The sequence below is a fragment of the Drosophila serrata genome, unplaced genomic scaffold (assembly GCF_035046125.1).
Source record: "Drosophila serrata isolate PLE 108 unplaced genomic scaffold, ASM3504612v1 contig_241, whole genome shotgun sequence".
Lineage (NCBI taxonomy): Eukaryota > Metazoa > Arthropoda > Insecta > Diptera > Drosophilidae > Drosophila > Drosophila serrata.
The window spans coordinates 1491351-1509706 of NW_028257139.1; the positions used below are offsets into that span (position 1 = coordinate 1491351).

Consider the following 18356-nt stretch of genomic DNA (forward strand, 5'->3'; position numbering starts at 1 on the left):
GGTGCTGGCTTCGCACAGGCAACTTTTCCCACGGAGGTGTAAGGGGCGGATTGCCTCTCGCACTAATCGTCTTTCCTTGTGCATGTGTATTTGCAATGCACACTGTTCAGCGGTCCAGGGCAGTCGGCAGGGCACGTCTTTTTGAGTTCCGGTAATGGCTTGGGCGATGGAGGTTTTGTTATTATTTTTTCATTAACTTTTTTTATTGGCACTGAGTGAGTGGCGGCGATTTTTGGGCGTTTATTTTTATTAATTTGTTCCTTCAGGAAATCTAATTCCATCTGAAGTTTTTGGGTCGTAGCCCATGCGGGAGGTGGAGTATTTACGTAAAGTAGCCACTTTAGGTGTGCTATTCTCTTTTTTATTTTTTTCGCAACTCCTCCGCGATTGGCCATTGCCTTCACTCTAAGCTACTTCCGCTATTCATTAGCTTTAGTAACTCAGCCTTTCTGGCCTTTAGCTTGTTCATCACTCCACTTTTTTCGCACATCACACTCCACTCACTGCGTTTTTGCCGTTTTCCATTTTTCCTCCGTTTTTCAAAAAAATTTTTTCATTCCAAGTCCAGCTCTCTCGAATTTATTTTTTCATTCCAAGTCCAGCTCTCTCGAATTTATTTTTTTCATTCCAAGTCCAGCTCTCTCGAATTTATTTTTTCATTCCAAGTCCAGCTCTCTCGAATTTATTTTTTTCATTCCAAGTCCAGCTCTCTCGAATTTATTTTTTCCTTCCAAGTCCAGCTCTCTCGAATTTATTTTTTCAGTTCCAAGTCCAGTTTTTTTTTTTATTAATCCTTCCGAATGTGAGGTCCTTTTATAGTCAAGATATAACTGTCACGGTCGCCATGTTATGATATGATTGCCAATAGAAAACTCCAAGGGATATATTTAAATGTTGGGTTTCTTTATTAATAGGAGCAGCTGAGGTGCCGCTCCAACGATCAGAATGTCTCTGTCTTTTACAATATTTCTTAAGTCTAATTAAGGCTAAGTCTCGTAGCTGCGCTGCTCGCAGGCGGCGGCAGAGAGACGGTTATATATTCTTAAATACATAAACACATAGCTATGCTCGCTTAAGGCTAAGCGCGGAGATATATGCACATACATACATGTGGTCCGCTCGTGTTGCATTTATGCTGACACTTGCACTATTTGTGTGCGGGCCAATGTATAAGTGGGCAGTTCATATTTCGTCCACTTGAGGTTCATGACTTTTGTAAACACTGCAACAAAGTGTTACAGTGTGTACCCGATAAGTACTCTTGGTACAGTGGGTATTCAATATATGTGCATACTACAATTTTTAAAAATCGCATAAAAGCTAAAACTGGCAATATAATCGATTAAAAACAAAAACATTAAATAAGAAACTAACTAATAACCTTGAAAATAATAAAAAACTAATAATAAACAGGTAAATAAATAAATATCAACCGAGATTTTAAAATTATTTACCCTATTTTCAACATAATTTTGACGGAAATTAAATTGCAAATTTTAGAAAATATAATTCAATATATAAAATTAATATTTTGTAAAAAAAATAATTGATTTTTACCGGGTTTTACCTTCACAGCACAATTTAGTTCATTTTTCTCAATGCTTGCTAAAGAATAAGCTAATATAAATCTTCTCATTGACGCCAATTTCTACTGGAGGTGGAGTTCCACTTATGCCATGATAACCCCCGTTTCCCCAATTTCCATTCAAATCGAATTCTGTCGATTCGAAATGAAAATTCGACATTTATCTTTTTACGGGGCTTTAACATTTTCGATCCATAGAATCCAATCAGTCCCTATAACTCTTCCATCAGTAGTTTTCAGTAATTTTTTTTTATTGTAGTGACTTCGCGATTCGAAGCTTGATCTCAATCCCCAAAGATTCGGGGATCACTCAAAAATTAAAACAAATGCTTTTTATATCATATATGTATGTATATTAATTAAATAATTAAATTAAGTTTTGAGGGACATACATTTACATCCTAGCAAAATTATACACTAGTAACTACACGTTATATATATCCGATATCGAGATGCTGAGTTATAATATTTTTTGTTTGCAAACAACTACACGAATACACACGTATCAACAGCAGCACTTTTCTATTATCTCATCTCTCTCTCAATCTCTGTTCGTTCCTCCGGATCTGCCCAGGCAAACCAGCCCGATATATCCAGGATGATTGCCGGGAGAACTAGAAGCCAGGATCGGGAGTTCGATCTCTGTCTCTCTCTCGTATGTAGCACGACATTATAATTATGTATGTGAGAAAGTTTAGTATACAAATTGGTGTGCACAGTGCACCCGATGCGATGTTTCGAATTCGAATTCCTAACACCAAGCTGGTTGGTTGGGGGGTGTGTGGGGTGGAGAGGAGTGTAGTGTGTGTGGTAATATAGTCGGTTTGCGTGCTTCTCTACAGCTTTTAGTTCGATTTGCTTCGCTTCGCTTTGTGTTTTTTGTTTGTAGCATTTATGTTGTTTTTGTTTGTTTGGATTTCGTTTTGCTTATTGGTTTTTTATTTTATTTATTTAATATATTTTAAATTAAGATTACGATAAAAACCTAATTATTTATCTTGTCATTTACGCCTTAAGTAAGTTCGATATATATATAAAAAATAAAGTGAAGCAGCAGCACTTCCAGCAAATAATACAATTAACATAAAAAATTACAGCAATTACAGGGTGTTTGTTGTTCCAGTTTTTCGTTTTCCAATCTTGTTTTATATATATATATATATATGCATTATGTATGTATATATATGCGCTATGTATATTTATATATTTATATCACCTAATTTGATTTTATTTGTTAATTGTTTTCTTCTTTCTTTCTTTTGTCTGTGTGTTGCATTGATTTTGTTCAAAAGTTCGTCTCGAAATCGAAGACGAATTTTCGAAAACCAACCCAAAACGACATACATGAAATACAAAATTCGAAATACGAAATGCAGTGCTGCCACTTACATGTGTGTGCCTTGTAACATTGCGTAAAAACGAAAAAAAATACAGTGGAAATTTACATAATAGTTAAGTATGTACAATATTGTTTTAATGTTCCATTCATCGACATTAACATCCTCATCATTATTACTCCTCTCTTGCTGCGTAAAATCTGCGCATTTAATTGCAATTACAATCAGTATATATAGGTAAATCGAATTGGGGCTTTACTTGTGTTTGCCTTTGCTTGCTGTTTGAGTTTTGTCTGCTGCGCACATTGTTGTTGTTGTAATATATAGGGTATTAATTAGTAAGTGGTAGAATTCTTTTAAAAACTATTCATCATACACAATTGTTGCATCTCATGTAATGTTAATGTTAATTTATGCATTTATTTCCTATATATATATATATTTGTAATATACGATAAACCATAGCGTGCGTTATGCATATATGTATGTATGTTTTAGTTACTTATTCCTCCTCCTCTTTGTTCTCCATCTTTCTCCATCATCAATTAGTTGTTAAATTTAATACAATAAGTATGCTGTGTGCTTGAATTTCGCTTATCCCTTCTTCTTCGTTATGCATGTTCCGTGTCTCGATAATATATATAATCAATAATAACCGATCCGATCGATCGTTCGGTCAGTTTTTTTTCCGTTTCCGAACAGCTAGCGTCCTCCCTTCAGTTTTATCGTATGTTTGTGGTTGCTCGCTGATGCAATTGCTTAATGCTTAGTTTAGTTTAGTTTAGGGTTTAGTTTAGTTCCTCGTATTTACTATTTTTAGATTTGAGTGTGAAAAAATATACAGTTGTTATTGTATAGACGTCTTGCATCCCATCCCAACAGTCGCTTTCGCTATCCTTGAAGCCTGGATACCACTTTCTTCTCCGCCTTTATGACTCTCCTCTCCACGTGGTGCCAGTTAAGTAAATTTACAAGCGTTGATTACATCGACTCGAGGCTACCTCGAAGCTCCCAGGATTCTCCATCTCCAGCTTCAGATCCAACTTCAGCTGCAGCTACAGCTCCAGATCAGTCGACTGCCCCTCGGGGGGTTCGTGGCCAGTAGTAGGACGCTGGCATCATTGTCGTATACTACGCAACGGCGGTCGTTGTTCCTGCATTAGTTGGTGGCGGTGCCGCTGGCTGGGCCACCGCTGCAGCAGCGGTGTTCGCCGGTGATGGTGGTGGCGGGGCAACCGAAGAAGCCGCTGCCGCCGCCGCTGCAGCAGCTGCTGCTGCTGCCGCTGCACTAGCGTTGCTGAGAGCCGCAGCGGCCACGGCGGCCACCTTATTGCTCACCTGCTGCTGATCACTGGCCAATACTGATGAAGCTGCTGCTCCTGCGACGGCCGATTGACTGCTGGTCGCACTGCTGTGGCTGTGACTGTGGCTGCTGCTGTTAGTGGTGCTGTTGTTGGTCTGATTGCTGCTGACTGTGCCGCAGCTGTTGCTGTTGGTGCTGCTGTTGCTCACATCGTTGAAGGTGGCTGCCGGCGGCAGCTGTTGGCTGCTGTTGCTGTTCTCGTCGTTCACCACGGCCGTTGTGGCTGATGTTGGAGGTGCTGAAGAAACAGGCTTCGTAGTAGTCGCCGCTTCCGAGGAACTCGCTTCCGCAACCGGAGCTTCTGGTTCCGATTTCGCAGCCGCACTAGCCGCGGCGGCAGCTGTCTTCTCGGCTCCGCCAGGCTGCAGTCGCTGTTGCAGGTGATGCTGTTGCTGGCGCTGCTGAAGCAGCCGAAATTCGACCGAGTGAATGGGCCCAGTGCCGCGAGACACTTGATACAGCACCCGGGATATGATCAGCGCCACCTGTTGGTCGAGGATGTGCGACATGACCAGGCCGAGTAGCCTCTGCTCTTGCTGCATAAACAGCGAACGGTTGTCTGGATGCTTGGCCAAATGGAGCAGTGTTCCGGCTGCGCGCCGCAGCATGTCCAGGCTGGTGCCCATCGAGTCGGGATTCTCACGCAGATAGTTGATGCCGTGCTGATTGGCGACGCCAAGTGCCGTCTGTTCGGCCTGCTCGATGAAGGCCACTAGATAGGAGATGCACGGCGACTGGAGCGCCACAGTGCGCGCCATGGCACTGTCGGCGGCAGCCAGGTAGTGCAGCAGATTAACGGAGAACTCGCGCAACACCTGATCTTCGTTGCGGCACAAATGCCGCGTGAGCACGGCGCATAGCTTCTCCAGACGCGAGAACGGTGGCGTGGCAATAACCAGGTCCACATTGGCATCCGTCACGCACAGCTTGCAGAGAGCCTCCAGCGCCAGGCGCTGCGGCGAGAGAGCCGTGTTGGGGCCGCACGACGGGAACGGATCCTGGCCGTGGGCACTAGGACACACGGCCCAGTGCAGCAGGCCATCGATCAGGGGGCGGGCAATGAGCTCATCGTAGCGCGACAGCTCCAAGTGTCCGGCTATGTTAGCCATGGCCACCAGCATATTTTCCCGAATGGTGATCAGATAGTCCCACCACCACTCGCGCTCTCCTTGCAACGAGCTGCATGAGTCGCTAAAGTCCGTATCCTCTTCGCGGTCGTAGTTCCTTGTTTTGGGTGTGCGCCGCAAGTGGTCATGGTTGAGGAGTAGCAGTCGCCCCAGCACTGCCAAGAAGCGAGTGGACTTGGCCAGCACCGTTTCGTTGCCGGGCACGAATGTCAGATTGCGGAAGATGTTAGATAGGGCAATGCAACGGCGCGCAAGGGAATCCTGGCTCTCGTTGACCAAATGCAGCGACGCCTCGTCGCGTGTATAACACTCGTCCTCGTAGGTGGAGTCACGTCTTCTCTGCAGCACTTGGGCGGCGTCCTTAACAGTCTTTCGGGGATCGAAACCGACGCCCGGTGGTGAGGTGGAAGAGGAGGAGGTGGACGAGGATGCAACGCCGTTGGTTAAACGTTGCGCTTGCTGTTGGTGCTGCGGTGATTCGATTTCCATGTCGATGGCCCGACAGTCACTGTCGTTGCCCGGTTCCTTCTTCACCTCAGCGCTGGAGGGTTGCGCGAACTCATCCTCGCCCGATAGCTTGGATTTCTTGCTCTCAGCGGTAGCTCCGCAGCTGCTGCTATTGCTGTTGTCGCCACTCACCAGCCGCCTCTTCTTGTTTAACGTCGACTGCGGCTGCTGTTGTTCCTCGGCGCTAATATTCTCCTGCTTGATCTCCGTCTTCTTGGCCAACGATTTCGCCGATGATTTCTTTTCAGAGCGGACGTAGCGTGCAAATGGAATGTTTACAATCTCCGACTTAAAGACATCGATAATGCCGTCGAGGGGGTCCGGTTCAGTGAATCCGTAGGTCCATGCATCGCTGCCCACGGGCTCTAGCTGTTCGTACAGGCGATTGGTGTCAATGTCCCACGCCTTCTGGCGCTCGTCCACGAAGATGTCGTGGTCGGCCGTTTGGATCCGTACAGGCACACCCTTTCGCGTGACCATCGTGTAGTTGGGTGTGAACGAGAGCAGCAGTGAACGCTCCTCCGGATTGGGCTGCACACGTACTTGGCCCAGATCGATGCCCTCGTCGGCATCCTCTTCCGAGTCGCTACCTTTTCCACCTCGATCCATGTTTTCATAGTGACGGCGTCGGTTGTAGCTGCTGATACTCCGCACACATCGGGACTGTCGGTGTCCGCTGGTTCGTCGCTGTTTATCGCACATCACGGTGCCGCTGTCCGCGTCGTCATCCGCCGCCGTATCCTCGCCAAGCTGAGAGGAAGATGGCAACTCATCGCAATCCCGTTCGTCGAACATTTCGGCGAGATTCTTCTGGAAATGCTCCAGCAGCAGAGTCAGCAGACCGGGAAGGTTCGAGATGCCAAAGAACTGAACCGTCGAGTCGTCGAACAGGAGGACATTGAGCACATCCAGGGCCCAGGTGCACTCTGTAAGCAGACCGGATCGCATGGCCATGAATATCCGCCACGGATCCACCGGGCACACGTCCGCCTTCGTTAGTCGCTTTCTTCGGTACAGCACTGGCGTGGTGGACTCGACGCTGTCGTGCGGAAAGATCAGTTCCTTCTTTACCAACTGGGCTGCTCCACTGCCGGGTGGTCCCTGCGGGCCGTAGCCACCGCCGGGTGCCTGCTGATTGGGCGGCATCTGGTGCGGATGCTGCGGGTGCTGATGAGGATGCGGATGTGGGTGCTGATGAGGATGCTGGTGGTGTTGATGCGGCGGCTGCTGGGGGTGTTGCTGCAACGGCTGCTGCTGCATTCCCTGGCCTGGCATCATTGGGGGCTGCTTCTGGGGCACCATCATTCCGCTGGGTGGAACCTGCTGGCCCACTTGCTGACCGCCTACCACCTGGGATGGCGGTGGTGGCATGGCATAAGGTTGCTTTACCATTCCACCGGGACCCACTTGGGGCATGCCTGGCGATGGAACCCCGCCGTGGCTTGCCTGCTGTGGTGGCGGTGGCTGTTGAGCCCCACCGACCGGAGGCTGCTGCTGTTGCTGTGCTTGCTGCTGTTGTGGAGGCATTCCGGGCATTCGTTGTTGCGGCTGTCCGGGACCGGAGGGCGGGCGTAGTGGAGAGCCGGGTGGAGCAATACCAGGTTGCGGAGCCTGTCCTGCATTCATCTGTGCCCACTGTGGTGGCGCCTGTGGCTGGGGTTGTCCAGGAGGTCCAGCCACCTGCTGGTAAGGTGGCTGTTGCTGCTGCTGTTGTTGTTGCTGCTGCTGCTGTTGTTGCTGTTGCTGCGGTGGTGGCGGCGGACCCTGCTGTGGTGGATAACGATGCTGATCCCATTGCGCCACACCCGCCGGTGGCTGAAGGGGAGGGCCGTGAGGTGCACCCGGCGGAGGAGCTGCTCCGCGCGGAGGAGCATTTCCCCAGCTCTGTGGAGGTGCAGGTGAGGTCGGGTATTGAGGCCGATACTGCTGGTTACCGCCTTGCCAAGCACCTAATGAAAGGGTTGATGGATTAGAGAGCCGTTTACTTTCTGGTTTCGAAGTACTTACCATAAATCTGAGGCCTAGCATTGTAGCCTGGATAAGGCTGCGGCGAGTCTTTGATGAAATCGGGATGCCGTCGTGGCTGTGGACTCTGAAAAGTCGTTAAAAATTGAAGTTTCTGTTAGATATATCCACTCAGAACATGCGCGAATACTTTTCGATCATTTTATTTTGGATTTGCTACGAGTAGACTTTCCCTCTCCTTAACTTACTTGATCTGGTGGCGGTTGGTAATAGTCCTGCTGAGCCGGCCTGCCCGTTGGATAGGCGCTGCTGGGTGGCGCTCCTGGAGCTCCGCTCGTGGGCGGACCACCCGCCACCGTTTGCGCCGGTGGCTGAGGTGCTCCCGGCGGAGGCTGACTGTAGGGTCGATTACCATAAGGACCGTACTGATTGGCACCAGTTGGAGGACTGTGTGAAAGATATAAAAGAATTTTGAATTAGCGAAGGCTTTTCGATTCTTTAAGAAGCACAGCTTGCGACGAGCTCAGTCCAGCGATTCTATTTCGGGCAGTTACAGTACAGAGGATGTGAGAGGTCTGGTGTGTGGTGTGGTGGTGTCTTGTGTGGGGTAAATTGGGATGCACTCACGCTTCCCCCTCCGGCCCATAGGGAGGGTACATGCTGCGGTTCTGCGGCGGCGGATATTGTCCTGGACCCTGTCCAAATGGCTGTCCTGGCGGCCCACTGGCATTGTACTGATCGCTCGAGCCGTACTGGCCGTAAGCTCCCGGCTGTGATGGATAGGGTGAGCCTGCAAATAGGAATGGTCAAAAATCATTATTAAACTTTGTCTAGAAATCTGAAAATTGCACTGTAATTCGAATATTTCTATTAAAACGCATACGGAGGATAGCCATATGAGGCGTACACGTAATATAAAACTAAACAAATTTAAAGCCGAAAATTATAGATATCTTTGATTGATTTAACACAAAATTAAAATAGGTTCTTTAAAATAAGTAAATAATATGCGAAAGTTGTTTAAAATTAATTTAAACATTTGGAAAATGAAAAAGCAGACCAAGAATGATCTAAAAAATTTACAGTGCAATAAAATAAGTTAGTAGAGTAGTTAGTTAGTAATTAGTAGTTGTAGCTTAAAGTGATGCAGTTTTTTACTATTCATGCAATTCATATTTTAATAATACTAAAACTAAGTAGCACAAACGTTAATCCTAGAAAAAGGCAACAGATGGAGAAACTAAAGGCGCTGGCGGAACAAAGAATAGGAAATTATTTATGAACAATAGAAAAATGAAAGAGATGATGGAGGGAGCAAAATAAAAGATGAGTATACCTGGCGTTCTAGACACAACAGGCGTTGGGTAACCAGAGCCACCCGGCGGATAAGGTGCTCCGGCGGCGTTTGGTCGCACATGCTGCTGCTGCTGCTGCTGCTGCGGCGAGGACGGTGGTACCGGACCAGGCCCATGTTGCTGTGGTGCTGGCGGTGGCTGCGGCCCCTGTGGTTGCTGTTGCTGCTGTGGTGGCGGCGGCGCCAGGTGCTGCGGATGGGGATGCTGCTGTTGTTGTTGTTGTTGGCCTGCCGTGTGCGGTGAATGGGGTGGTGGTGGCGGTATTATTTGGGGGCCACCACCGACCACAGCAGCAGCAGTTCCAGCACCGGGACCAGGACCAGAACCGGGACCAGTTACCGAGCCCGGTTGACCACCGCCAGCAACGGGATCCTCAAAGGGATTGCTTACGCTTATATTATCGCCGGTGGCAACAGCGGCTGCGACAGCGGCAGCGGCGCCTGAGAGAGGCGGTAAGCGGCGGTTTTTTGGATGATTTGATTTGATTTGGTTTGGATGAATCGAAATGAATGAATGAGTCAATGAATCAATCACACAATGAATTTGTTTGTTGTTGGTTGTTGTTGTTTTAATTGTTGTTGGTGGTGAAGATGGATACATGGAAACATCGTTGTGGTGATGGTTTGTTGGTGGTTGTGGAGATTTATATATATTTTAGTAGTGCGCCCCACACAAAGGTTACAAAACATAAAAATGAATAAACAAAATAAACACACACATCAACAATGAATAATAATAGATAATCAATCAACAAAAAAGTGTAGTAAAATCGTATACTTATATATTAAACACGTTGGTATATAATATATGTACAAAAAGAGTTAGGATCGAAAGGGAAGCATATCATCTATATATCAGATAACACAATTTGGCAATAGTTTAAAAAAAAACAAACATGAATCCAAGAACACAAAACATGGTCAAAAAGATCTGAGATAATTTTCTACACAGCACTGCAGTGTAATTCGATTAGCTACCCTTTAACTTCTTTTATAAAGTAGTGCAAGTCTTAACAATCACGACAAATCTTATTTTCTGGGTTTTTCGTTTATCAGAAATATAATTAGTCTAATAAATATACGAAAGATTGAGTCTAGCTAAAATACTTATTAAGCAACAAATTCAAACAAACCAATTCAATATTACTTCAAACTTTAATGATACTTCAAATATCTAGACATTATCAATTTAGTAATTATATCGGGCAGCTAAGCGAACTATAATGCATTCCGTTTGCAATAAAACTAAACAGATCTCATACACACTCTGGGTGAAATATACATAAAATGTTTGTCCATAGAGAAAAGTTCTCGCTTACCGGGATGAGGAGTCTGCTGCGGGTTATTCTGGGAGGGTGGGCGCTGCATTTGTCCCGATGTGGCATAATCCGGCTGCGGCCCGCTAGCTCCCGGATACGGACTCCCGCCTGGATAGCCGGGATAACCATCGATTGCGGCATTTGGAGCGGAGCCTGGAGGTGCTGGGAACGAGTCCTGTGAATTTGACGAACCTGTGGAGTTTGTGGTTCCAGCATCCAAATGACCACCACCGTTGGGTCGCAAGTTAAATTCAATATCGTTTTCGGATTTGGCCAGGGCAAACATAGTAAAAAACGAAAAGAATTTTAAATTAAGCATCGAAAGTACTTAAAAGATGTTCTGCAAAGCAAACACTTACCTGGCGATGGAACTGACGCTGCCTTGGCCGTCTTCTTTTTGCTGCCAGCTTCCACCTGCTGGATGATCGGCAACGGATCAATATCGCCGCGATCAAAGTGACACTCGAAGGTCAGGAGGTTTTTGGTGTAGTGCTTCCGCAGCGTATAAGCGGCACTACTGCTTGCACCGATGCCCAAGAGTCCAGCAATATCCTTCCAGGTCTTGCTCTTGGTCACCTGGCGGCGGAACGGAAGAGAATCGGAGGGATATTAATAAACGGGGTCGCCACAATGCGATTCAAAAAGTTCATGACGGTTGAAAATAGATAATTAAAAGTTTTTTGCGAGCACAAAAACAGATTTCGTGTGGATGCAGTTTTAGCAATTTAGGAAGGAGAACCAACAGTCTAGATTCTTAAGTTCTAGGGTAAATGATACTAACTACATAGAAAAATTAAGGGGAAATAGGGAGACAGGAGGATTAGGGGATAACTAGGGGGCAAAACCAAAAAAATCAACACGAATAAGAAAATAAACACAATAATTTGGTAACCTTTTTCGAAATACTCAATGTGTCTTTAAACATCAAAATTAAACATATTTTAAAAATGCATTTATAATTATTTATAGTAAACGAAAAATTGAATAAGAATAAATTCAATAAACAAATGGAGGGAAATCCTCAAATAAACAACAGGCAGAGCAATCAATTTGTGCACAAAATTTCGATTTTACGTAGCGATATATACCGAGAGGATAATTCCAATATTATAAATCGCGCTCAATATTCTATTGAAACATTATAGAATTTGAATTTGCCACATCGAAATTGTAAATATTGAATTTAACGTTAAAATATAGAAATTAATAAAACAGTTTTAATGTATAAATCGACTTTTACGTTAAATATCAATATATATCGATCATTCCTGCCATCCAATTGGCGCTATCGATTAGCTGGGAATCAGGCCTTGATTAAATTAAGTTTCTACAAAACCATAACGATAAAATTTATGAAAATGCTAGTCATAAATTGCATCACAAATGAAATAAGTGAGAATCTGAGAGCATGCCGGCACACAGATATTTCTACAGATATTTTTGACAAAAAATAGGTAAGTAAATAGGTAGAGATTGAGTTGTGCTTGGTTGGATTCGGCTTAGAGCATGCTGTCTAGGGGGAAACCAAAGCTGAACAATAAGGGATTGATTGCTTTTTTGCTTCTTCCTACGGAAAGCAGACTGCCTGGATGCAGCTACACAATTTAGACACATGGATATCGGAGTGGCTGGAGGCTGTAGGGTCTAAATGGTTGGTGGGTTGACTTTAGTTTGCTGTTCAATTTTTACTTTGGCCGAATCACATACAATATATATATATGGAACTCGTGTCTGTCTATTTATGTGAATATATATCTTTCATTTGAATTTGGTTTTTGGTTTTGTGTTAACTACGTTGGTGGTGATGGTGTTCTTTGGGTTGGTTTTTGGTTGATTTGGTTTGGTTTTGTTGCTAGTAGTAGGTAAATCTATAAAAGAAGTTAGTAAAAGGAGTTACTACGGCACCTTGCATACCTCGACGAATCCGCCACGTTCTTTTACATAAATATATAACCTATATAAATCGAGTGGCTGTTTTGAGATGGTTGGGCAGGCGGTAATTGGTGTTCGCCGCTCCTCCATGAACGACCGGAGCTTGTCCAGCCATCCGCGCCTATCCGGATTATCATCCATCTCGTATAGCTTGCACAGCGAGTCCGATTTCTTGGTCGTGGTAATGGTGCTACGGAAGGGCTCTTGGGGCACCTGGGGTACATGGTTGAACACCTGCTGTGGAAATGGACGCACGTTAATTCGTGATATATGAATAAATTCAGGAGATTCTTACCGGGCTACCAGTCGGACGCGGCCAATTGGGAGGTGAACTCATGTCGTACTCCTCTCCAGGACCACCGCCGCCACCTGGATGCATCACAACTGGATGCGGCGATGTGCTAGGCGGAGCTAGATGACTTTGGCCATAGGGATCATTTTTGCGCGACTTTGGTGTGGTGCATTGTGGATCTTCGCCGGATGCTGTCGGAGATGTAAACAAGTTAGTCAACTGATTCGTTCGAAGCGCAATGGACATGCTGTACTTACCCGCCGAAGCATTCGATAGTGTGCTCTGCTGACTGACTTCGTCCATAGGCGTACCATCCGGTCCAGTGGTGACTACTGCGGTAACAGCATGCATTCCCGCCGCACCACCCGTCGGCCCCGACGAACTTATGCCGTTATCCTGCGAAATATGCTCCGGACCACCGCCACTTTCCGGTCCAGGAGCTTGTCCCTGTCCCGGAGGTTGGCCACCCTGGAGAATCTGCGCCTGAGGTGGCGTGGTAGTGGGCGGACCCATGTTAGTGGGTCCGTGTGGCGGTCCCATGTGATGGGGTGGACCCATCGGCATGCCCGGATGCATACCGGTCGGCCCGTTACCGTAGCCTTGTGGGCCTTGTGGCGGTGTTGGACTTCCTCCGTAGCCGCCCTTGTGCTGTAAATGCTGCTTCAGATAGGTGAGAGGCCGCGGGGATCCGCTTCCTTGAGGCGGAGGTGGCTGACCACCCACAACTGATGGCGGTGGCGGTGTGCCCTTGCCCTGGACATGATTTCCGACCATTGCACCACCACCTGGAGCACCTCCGCCCGGCACGCCTTGCTGCGGCGAGGGGGGTACCCACTGATACGGCGGATATTGGCCACTGTGGTTGGGCATGCCCCGACCAGGATAGCCACCAGCCTGTGCGCCCGAGGGCATGCTGTTGGCTCCTCCGGCTCCTGCTTGTTGGCTTGTTGGAGGTGGTGGTGGGCCTGTGGCGTACGCGCCAGGCGGATATTGTGGGCGTGGCGGGTAGTTACCTGAGAAAGATTTGAACGGTTAGCCATGACTTCAAGTTGTGTTTAAGGAAAGTGAACAGGAAACACTTTCTTAATACACCCAAAATCGTACCTGGTGCATATTGCTGTGGCTGTTGCGGCGGATAGCTCTGACCACCAGGACTCTGGCCCGGTCCACCCATCTTGTAGCCGCCGTGCATGTGGGGCGGCATTGGGTAGCCTCCTCCCGCCGCTCCCTGCGGCGGTGGCGGTGGCGTTGCCATGTTATTGATGCCCTGTTGATTGGGCGGCGGCGGTCCCGGTGGCGGCGTCTGTTGCGGCGAATTGCTTGCCGACGAAGCCGAATTCGAGGCCTGTTGTTGTTGCTGCTGAGATTGCTGCTGCTGCTGGGGCGGGCCGCCTGGCATGCCGGGATGTGGGGGCATCGGTGGTGGTCCACCTATCGCTCCCACTGGTGGCTGTTGCATGGGTACGCCGCTGCTTGACTGGTTGCTCGCCGGACGCGAGATTGGATGGTTTTGGGCTGTGTGCAAGGACGGAGGTTTTGTAATGCATGTACTTCGGATGCTAAGGAGTTTGCTACTTACCCACTGCCGGGGACATGGAACGTGAACCGGAGGAACCGGTGGGCGAGGGTGTGGGTCGCATCACCTGTTGGGGATTGGGTGTGCCGGGCGGACCAGAGCCCATACCACTATGCGCCCCGCCACTGGAGCTGTCGTTACTGTTCTGTCCAATTAGCTCCTGAAATGGCAATGGAATGGAATAGAGGTTAGTGTTGAAAGCAAAAGGTGGCTAAGACGGCAAATGCCGGCCGGCAGGTGGCATATTCCGTAGAAGGTTGGACGCTGTACTTGTTTATTTAAACGAAAGTGATAGCAAAACTATGAATTAACCAAGCGGCAACCGCAATTAACCCACTGCACACACACACACACACACACACAGGGGCGAGTTGAGCATATGATTGAGTTGGTAATCCAGCGTAAACACACATTCAGGGCAATCAGATGTTTTTGGGTCCCAATCTCTCATGCCATGAGGGATGAGGAAAGCGGGCCAGGCCAACACAACTGCCTCCGCTCTCCCCCCTCGACCTTTTCCTGACATTGCCCGAGGTGGAATTTCGGGATTCCTTCTGCTCCTCCCACTGCCGCCGCCACTTACCCGAGAGCTCACAATTATAACCCGGTCAGAGGGGGAGGAATTCGGAATTCATAAACGCCAGCCAGCCAGTCAAGTCAAGCTGCTCGGAACAATAACAACTCTTGAAACAGTCTGCAGGCAGGCAGAACACCAGAAACTCGGTGCGATGCGACACGACTTTAACTTTTTTGCCGCCTATAACTTATAAGAAAATCAAGAAAAAGCTCAACAACACAAACAGGCACACTCATACAGTCGCACACACTATCTCGCCCTGGTGGTAGTGTATTCGTATTCGTGTTCGCAGCAGACGTGCACATAAAGCTTAAGTCGACAGCAATTCGAAACACTCACACACACAGGCAGAGGGCCATGGTAAAAACCCCAGCGGAGAAGGAGAAGAGAGAAAGAGCTCAGCAGCTAGTGGGGGGCGTACCCAAAAGGGGGTTCGTTGAGTGCTTTCCATGTGATAAGTATTTTTTAAGTTTACCACGAACTTATTAAGTACTTATTATATTAGGCTTATTAATTAATTTTTTATAAAAAAAATTAATATTTCAAAATTTAAATATGAAAGTCCCATAAATATATTTAATTATCAGAGTTTGCAAGGGCCTAATCAGTTATAAGAGTCCCACCATTGTCTCTTTCCCCTTTTAATTAGAGGCTGACTAAGCCACTGCACAGCCACAGAGGCAGCGGCAAGAAAAAACACAACGTACGAACGAACGAACGAACGACGAGCGAACGCTGTTCGTTTTGGTATCTGAGAAATTAAGTGAAGTGAAATGAAATGTACGACGACGAACTGACGGCACAAGGCGGCGGCATGGCATGGGATGGCAAAGCATGGGATGGGATGATATGGGTGCGGGGCGGTATGGTGCGGAGTGGGGCATAAAAGCTATGTGGAACGAACCAACAAACCAAGCAAGCAAGCAAGCAACGAAAACCAACCAGCGAACGAACGACGAACGAGGAACGAGGAACGACGAACGAAGAGCAAAGAGCGACAACGGCGTCGGACGGCTGCAACTTGAAGCGTTCCAAGGGGGGGGTTACGAAGGGTCTTTGGCTATGGCGATGTCGATGGCTGTGGCTGTGGCTACCCGGGGACCGGGCAAGTGGCTGTGGTAGTTATGGCGCGCTCGAAGCGAACGAAAGGCAACGGCAACGATGACAAAGACGTAGATAAGGAACAGAAACATGCACACACAGAGGTACGGATACAGATACACACACACACACATACACGAGCACTCTAAATGTTGGAATATAATAAAATTCGAACGTATTCGTATTCGTAATTCTCGTATCTGTGTATTTCGCATTTCGCATTCGTACACCGAACGACGGACGTAGAGTCGCTTTTTGCGAGAGGGGGTTCTGGGGGGGGGGGGCAAGGGCGGTGGCAGCGGCGTACACTTGAGTTGCGAGACGATGACGAGAATAGCAAGCATGCTGGCAAAATCAGCAGCAACGGCAAAAGGCAAAGGTGGGAGCAGCGGAGGGGAGCTGCTAAAGGCCAGGCCGGATAGAATGCTTTGTGCGGCGGCGGACCGGGGCGGCGTCAAAGGGGGGTGCAGGTCGGCCCACGTTTGTATTTGGCGCTCTCTTTTGTGGTCGCGTAGAAAAATTACTTGGAAAAGAAAAACAAGCGCCGAGCACAGAGCGGGAACAACAACAATGAAATCATTTATAACGAAAATAATGCGAGGCAAACACACAAAACAAAAAGAAAAAACTGAATTCGCGCACTCGAGGTTTGAGCAACCCAAAGATATATAAATCAAAATAAAAAAACAAACAAGAGCAACAACAAACTCCTGCGCAATCCATCAGATACAAAATAGAAATCAGTCAAGATTTGCGCGCCAAAACTGAGTTCGATCGTATTTGGGATCGTGATCTTTTGCAAGATTGCCCTTGGAGCCCACTTGAGGATCCCATCATCATAAACTCTCGCCTGCCTTCAAGATGCCACAATGATGCAGCACCATTTTGGCCACAAGTTCGACTTTTGGCTCTCGAAGACGAAGCATAGCACTTCACCTTTGCTGTGGCTTTCTGCCGTGTCATATATGTGGACACATTCATTTAAATAAGAAGAATATGTATGATATGGAATAGGTGTGCTTGCTTGTGGCCAGGTATGTTTATGTCTGGCTGTCAGCTGCTGCCATGGTACAGGTACCGGGTACTGGGGACCTTTGTGGCTTATCACCTTAAAACCTTTAGCGATGAATGTGGCAAGCGGGCAAAAAAAAAAACAAGGTCTGCGGCATACTACATGTGCTTGTTATGCGGCGGGACCAAGAGATAAAAAAATAAGCGAATTAAAGGCACAAAGGAGCGGCACACATACGGTGGAGGAGACCAGCACAGACGGGGCCAGGGAAATTATAAACACAGCCAGCCAGCCAGCCAGTCAGCGAAAGAGAAAAAGTAATAAACTTGGGGATATCATAAAAATGAAAACAAGGGAAGAGGCTAATATACATTCGAATCGCAGCTTTAAATACCCTTGGTAAAAGAACCATCATTATATATCTTTCAGCTTGCCAAGATCTGGGAAAGACAACTAGCAGATTATCAGGGCCAAAAGCATCGAAAGATAAGGTTTACAAAGACAAAATTATCATTTAAGGTTGATTTTGGTTGTTCATATAGGAATTTAACAAAAAACTGCTTGATTTGTTTAGAAATACGAAAATGTATCTACAAGATACATTGCTATTCTCATTTACAAAGTATCTTATAGATATAATTCATATTAAATAATCATTTTATCATAACTGCGTCTACTCTGCAAAATTGCCAGCACCAAGTGCAAGGGTATAGAAACCAACCAGTGTGTTGCATGCACTGAGAATGGGAAGTGGGCAAAAATTATTTTACCACATCCCGTAGCATTCTCTAGCTAGCCAACTCTCCACCCCCGCAAGTGCAGTGCTTCTTTTTTTTGTTTGTTTGCGGATCGAAAAAGGGGTTTAGCCCTAGGAGCCAGAGCAGGCAACTGCAAAATAGAGAAAGAACTGAGACCAGCTGAGCGACAGGCAGTCAGTCACACTGTCGCTCATTAGACATCCTCAAAGTGTGGGACCCCGACGACCACAACTCCCCAATCTGAGTCTGAATCCCGAGTCTGAATCTGAATTCGAGTAGACCGTATGCTCATGCAATTTCTGTTTGTGCTTGCTTGGAAATTTTATGAGCGAATCGAAAGTTTGTAAGGTTGTGTGCAGCAACTCAGGCAGACATACAGGTCGTAAATGAATATACAGTACGACATCTGAGTTGATCGATCTACCATTTACAATGGGATCCTCAAGAACACTGAGAGAATTTTGTTATAGTCTCATGAGAATAGTTTAAAACAAGATGATACATTATACAGTTTGCATTAAATAATAAATTTCAACTTAATTTTAAAGAGA

General features: G+C 46.8%; 1 protein-coding gene across 4 annotated transcripts in view; it reads right to left on the reverse strand.

Annotated features, from left to right (window-relative positions):
- Nucleotides 1-1915: 1915 nt before the first annotated feature.
- The window catches only part of osa (trithorax group protein osa), a 32248-nt gene continuing 15807 nt past the window's right edge, over nt 1916-18356 (reverse strand). Inside the window, exons 5-16 of one of the 4 annotated variants that reach the window (XM_020958544.2) lie at nt 14361-14517; nt 13886-14296; nt 13039-13794; nt 12785-12972; nt 12472-12726; nt 10917-11133; nt 10558-10749; nt 9221-9679; nt 8512-8674; nt 8133-8331; nt 7927-8011; nt 1916-7868 (exon numbers count right to left, since the gene is read on the reverse strand). In XM_020958544.2, the coding sequence (XP_020814203.2) occupies nt 4054-7868; nt 7927-8011; nt 8133-8331; nt 8512-8674; nt 9221-9679; nt 10558-10749; nt 10917-11133; nt 12472-12726; nt 12785-12972; nt 13039-13794; nt 13886-14296; nt 14361-14517 (6897 nt within the window). In that variant the 3' untranslated portion in view covers nt 1916-4053. Of the gene's footprint in view, nt 7869-7926; nt 8012-8132; nt 8332-8511; nt 8675-9220; nt 9680-10557; nt 10750-10916; nt 11134-12462; nt 12727-12784; nt 12973-13038; nt 13795-13885; nt 14297-14360; nt 14518-18356 lie in introns of all 4 variants that reach the window. The other 3 variants (XM_086831788.1, XM_086831791.1, XM_086831790.1) reach the window with 3 other exon arrangements.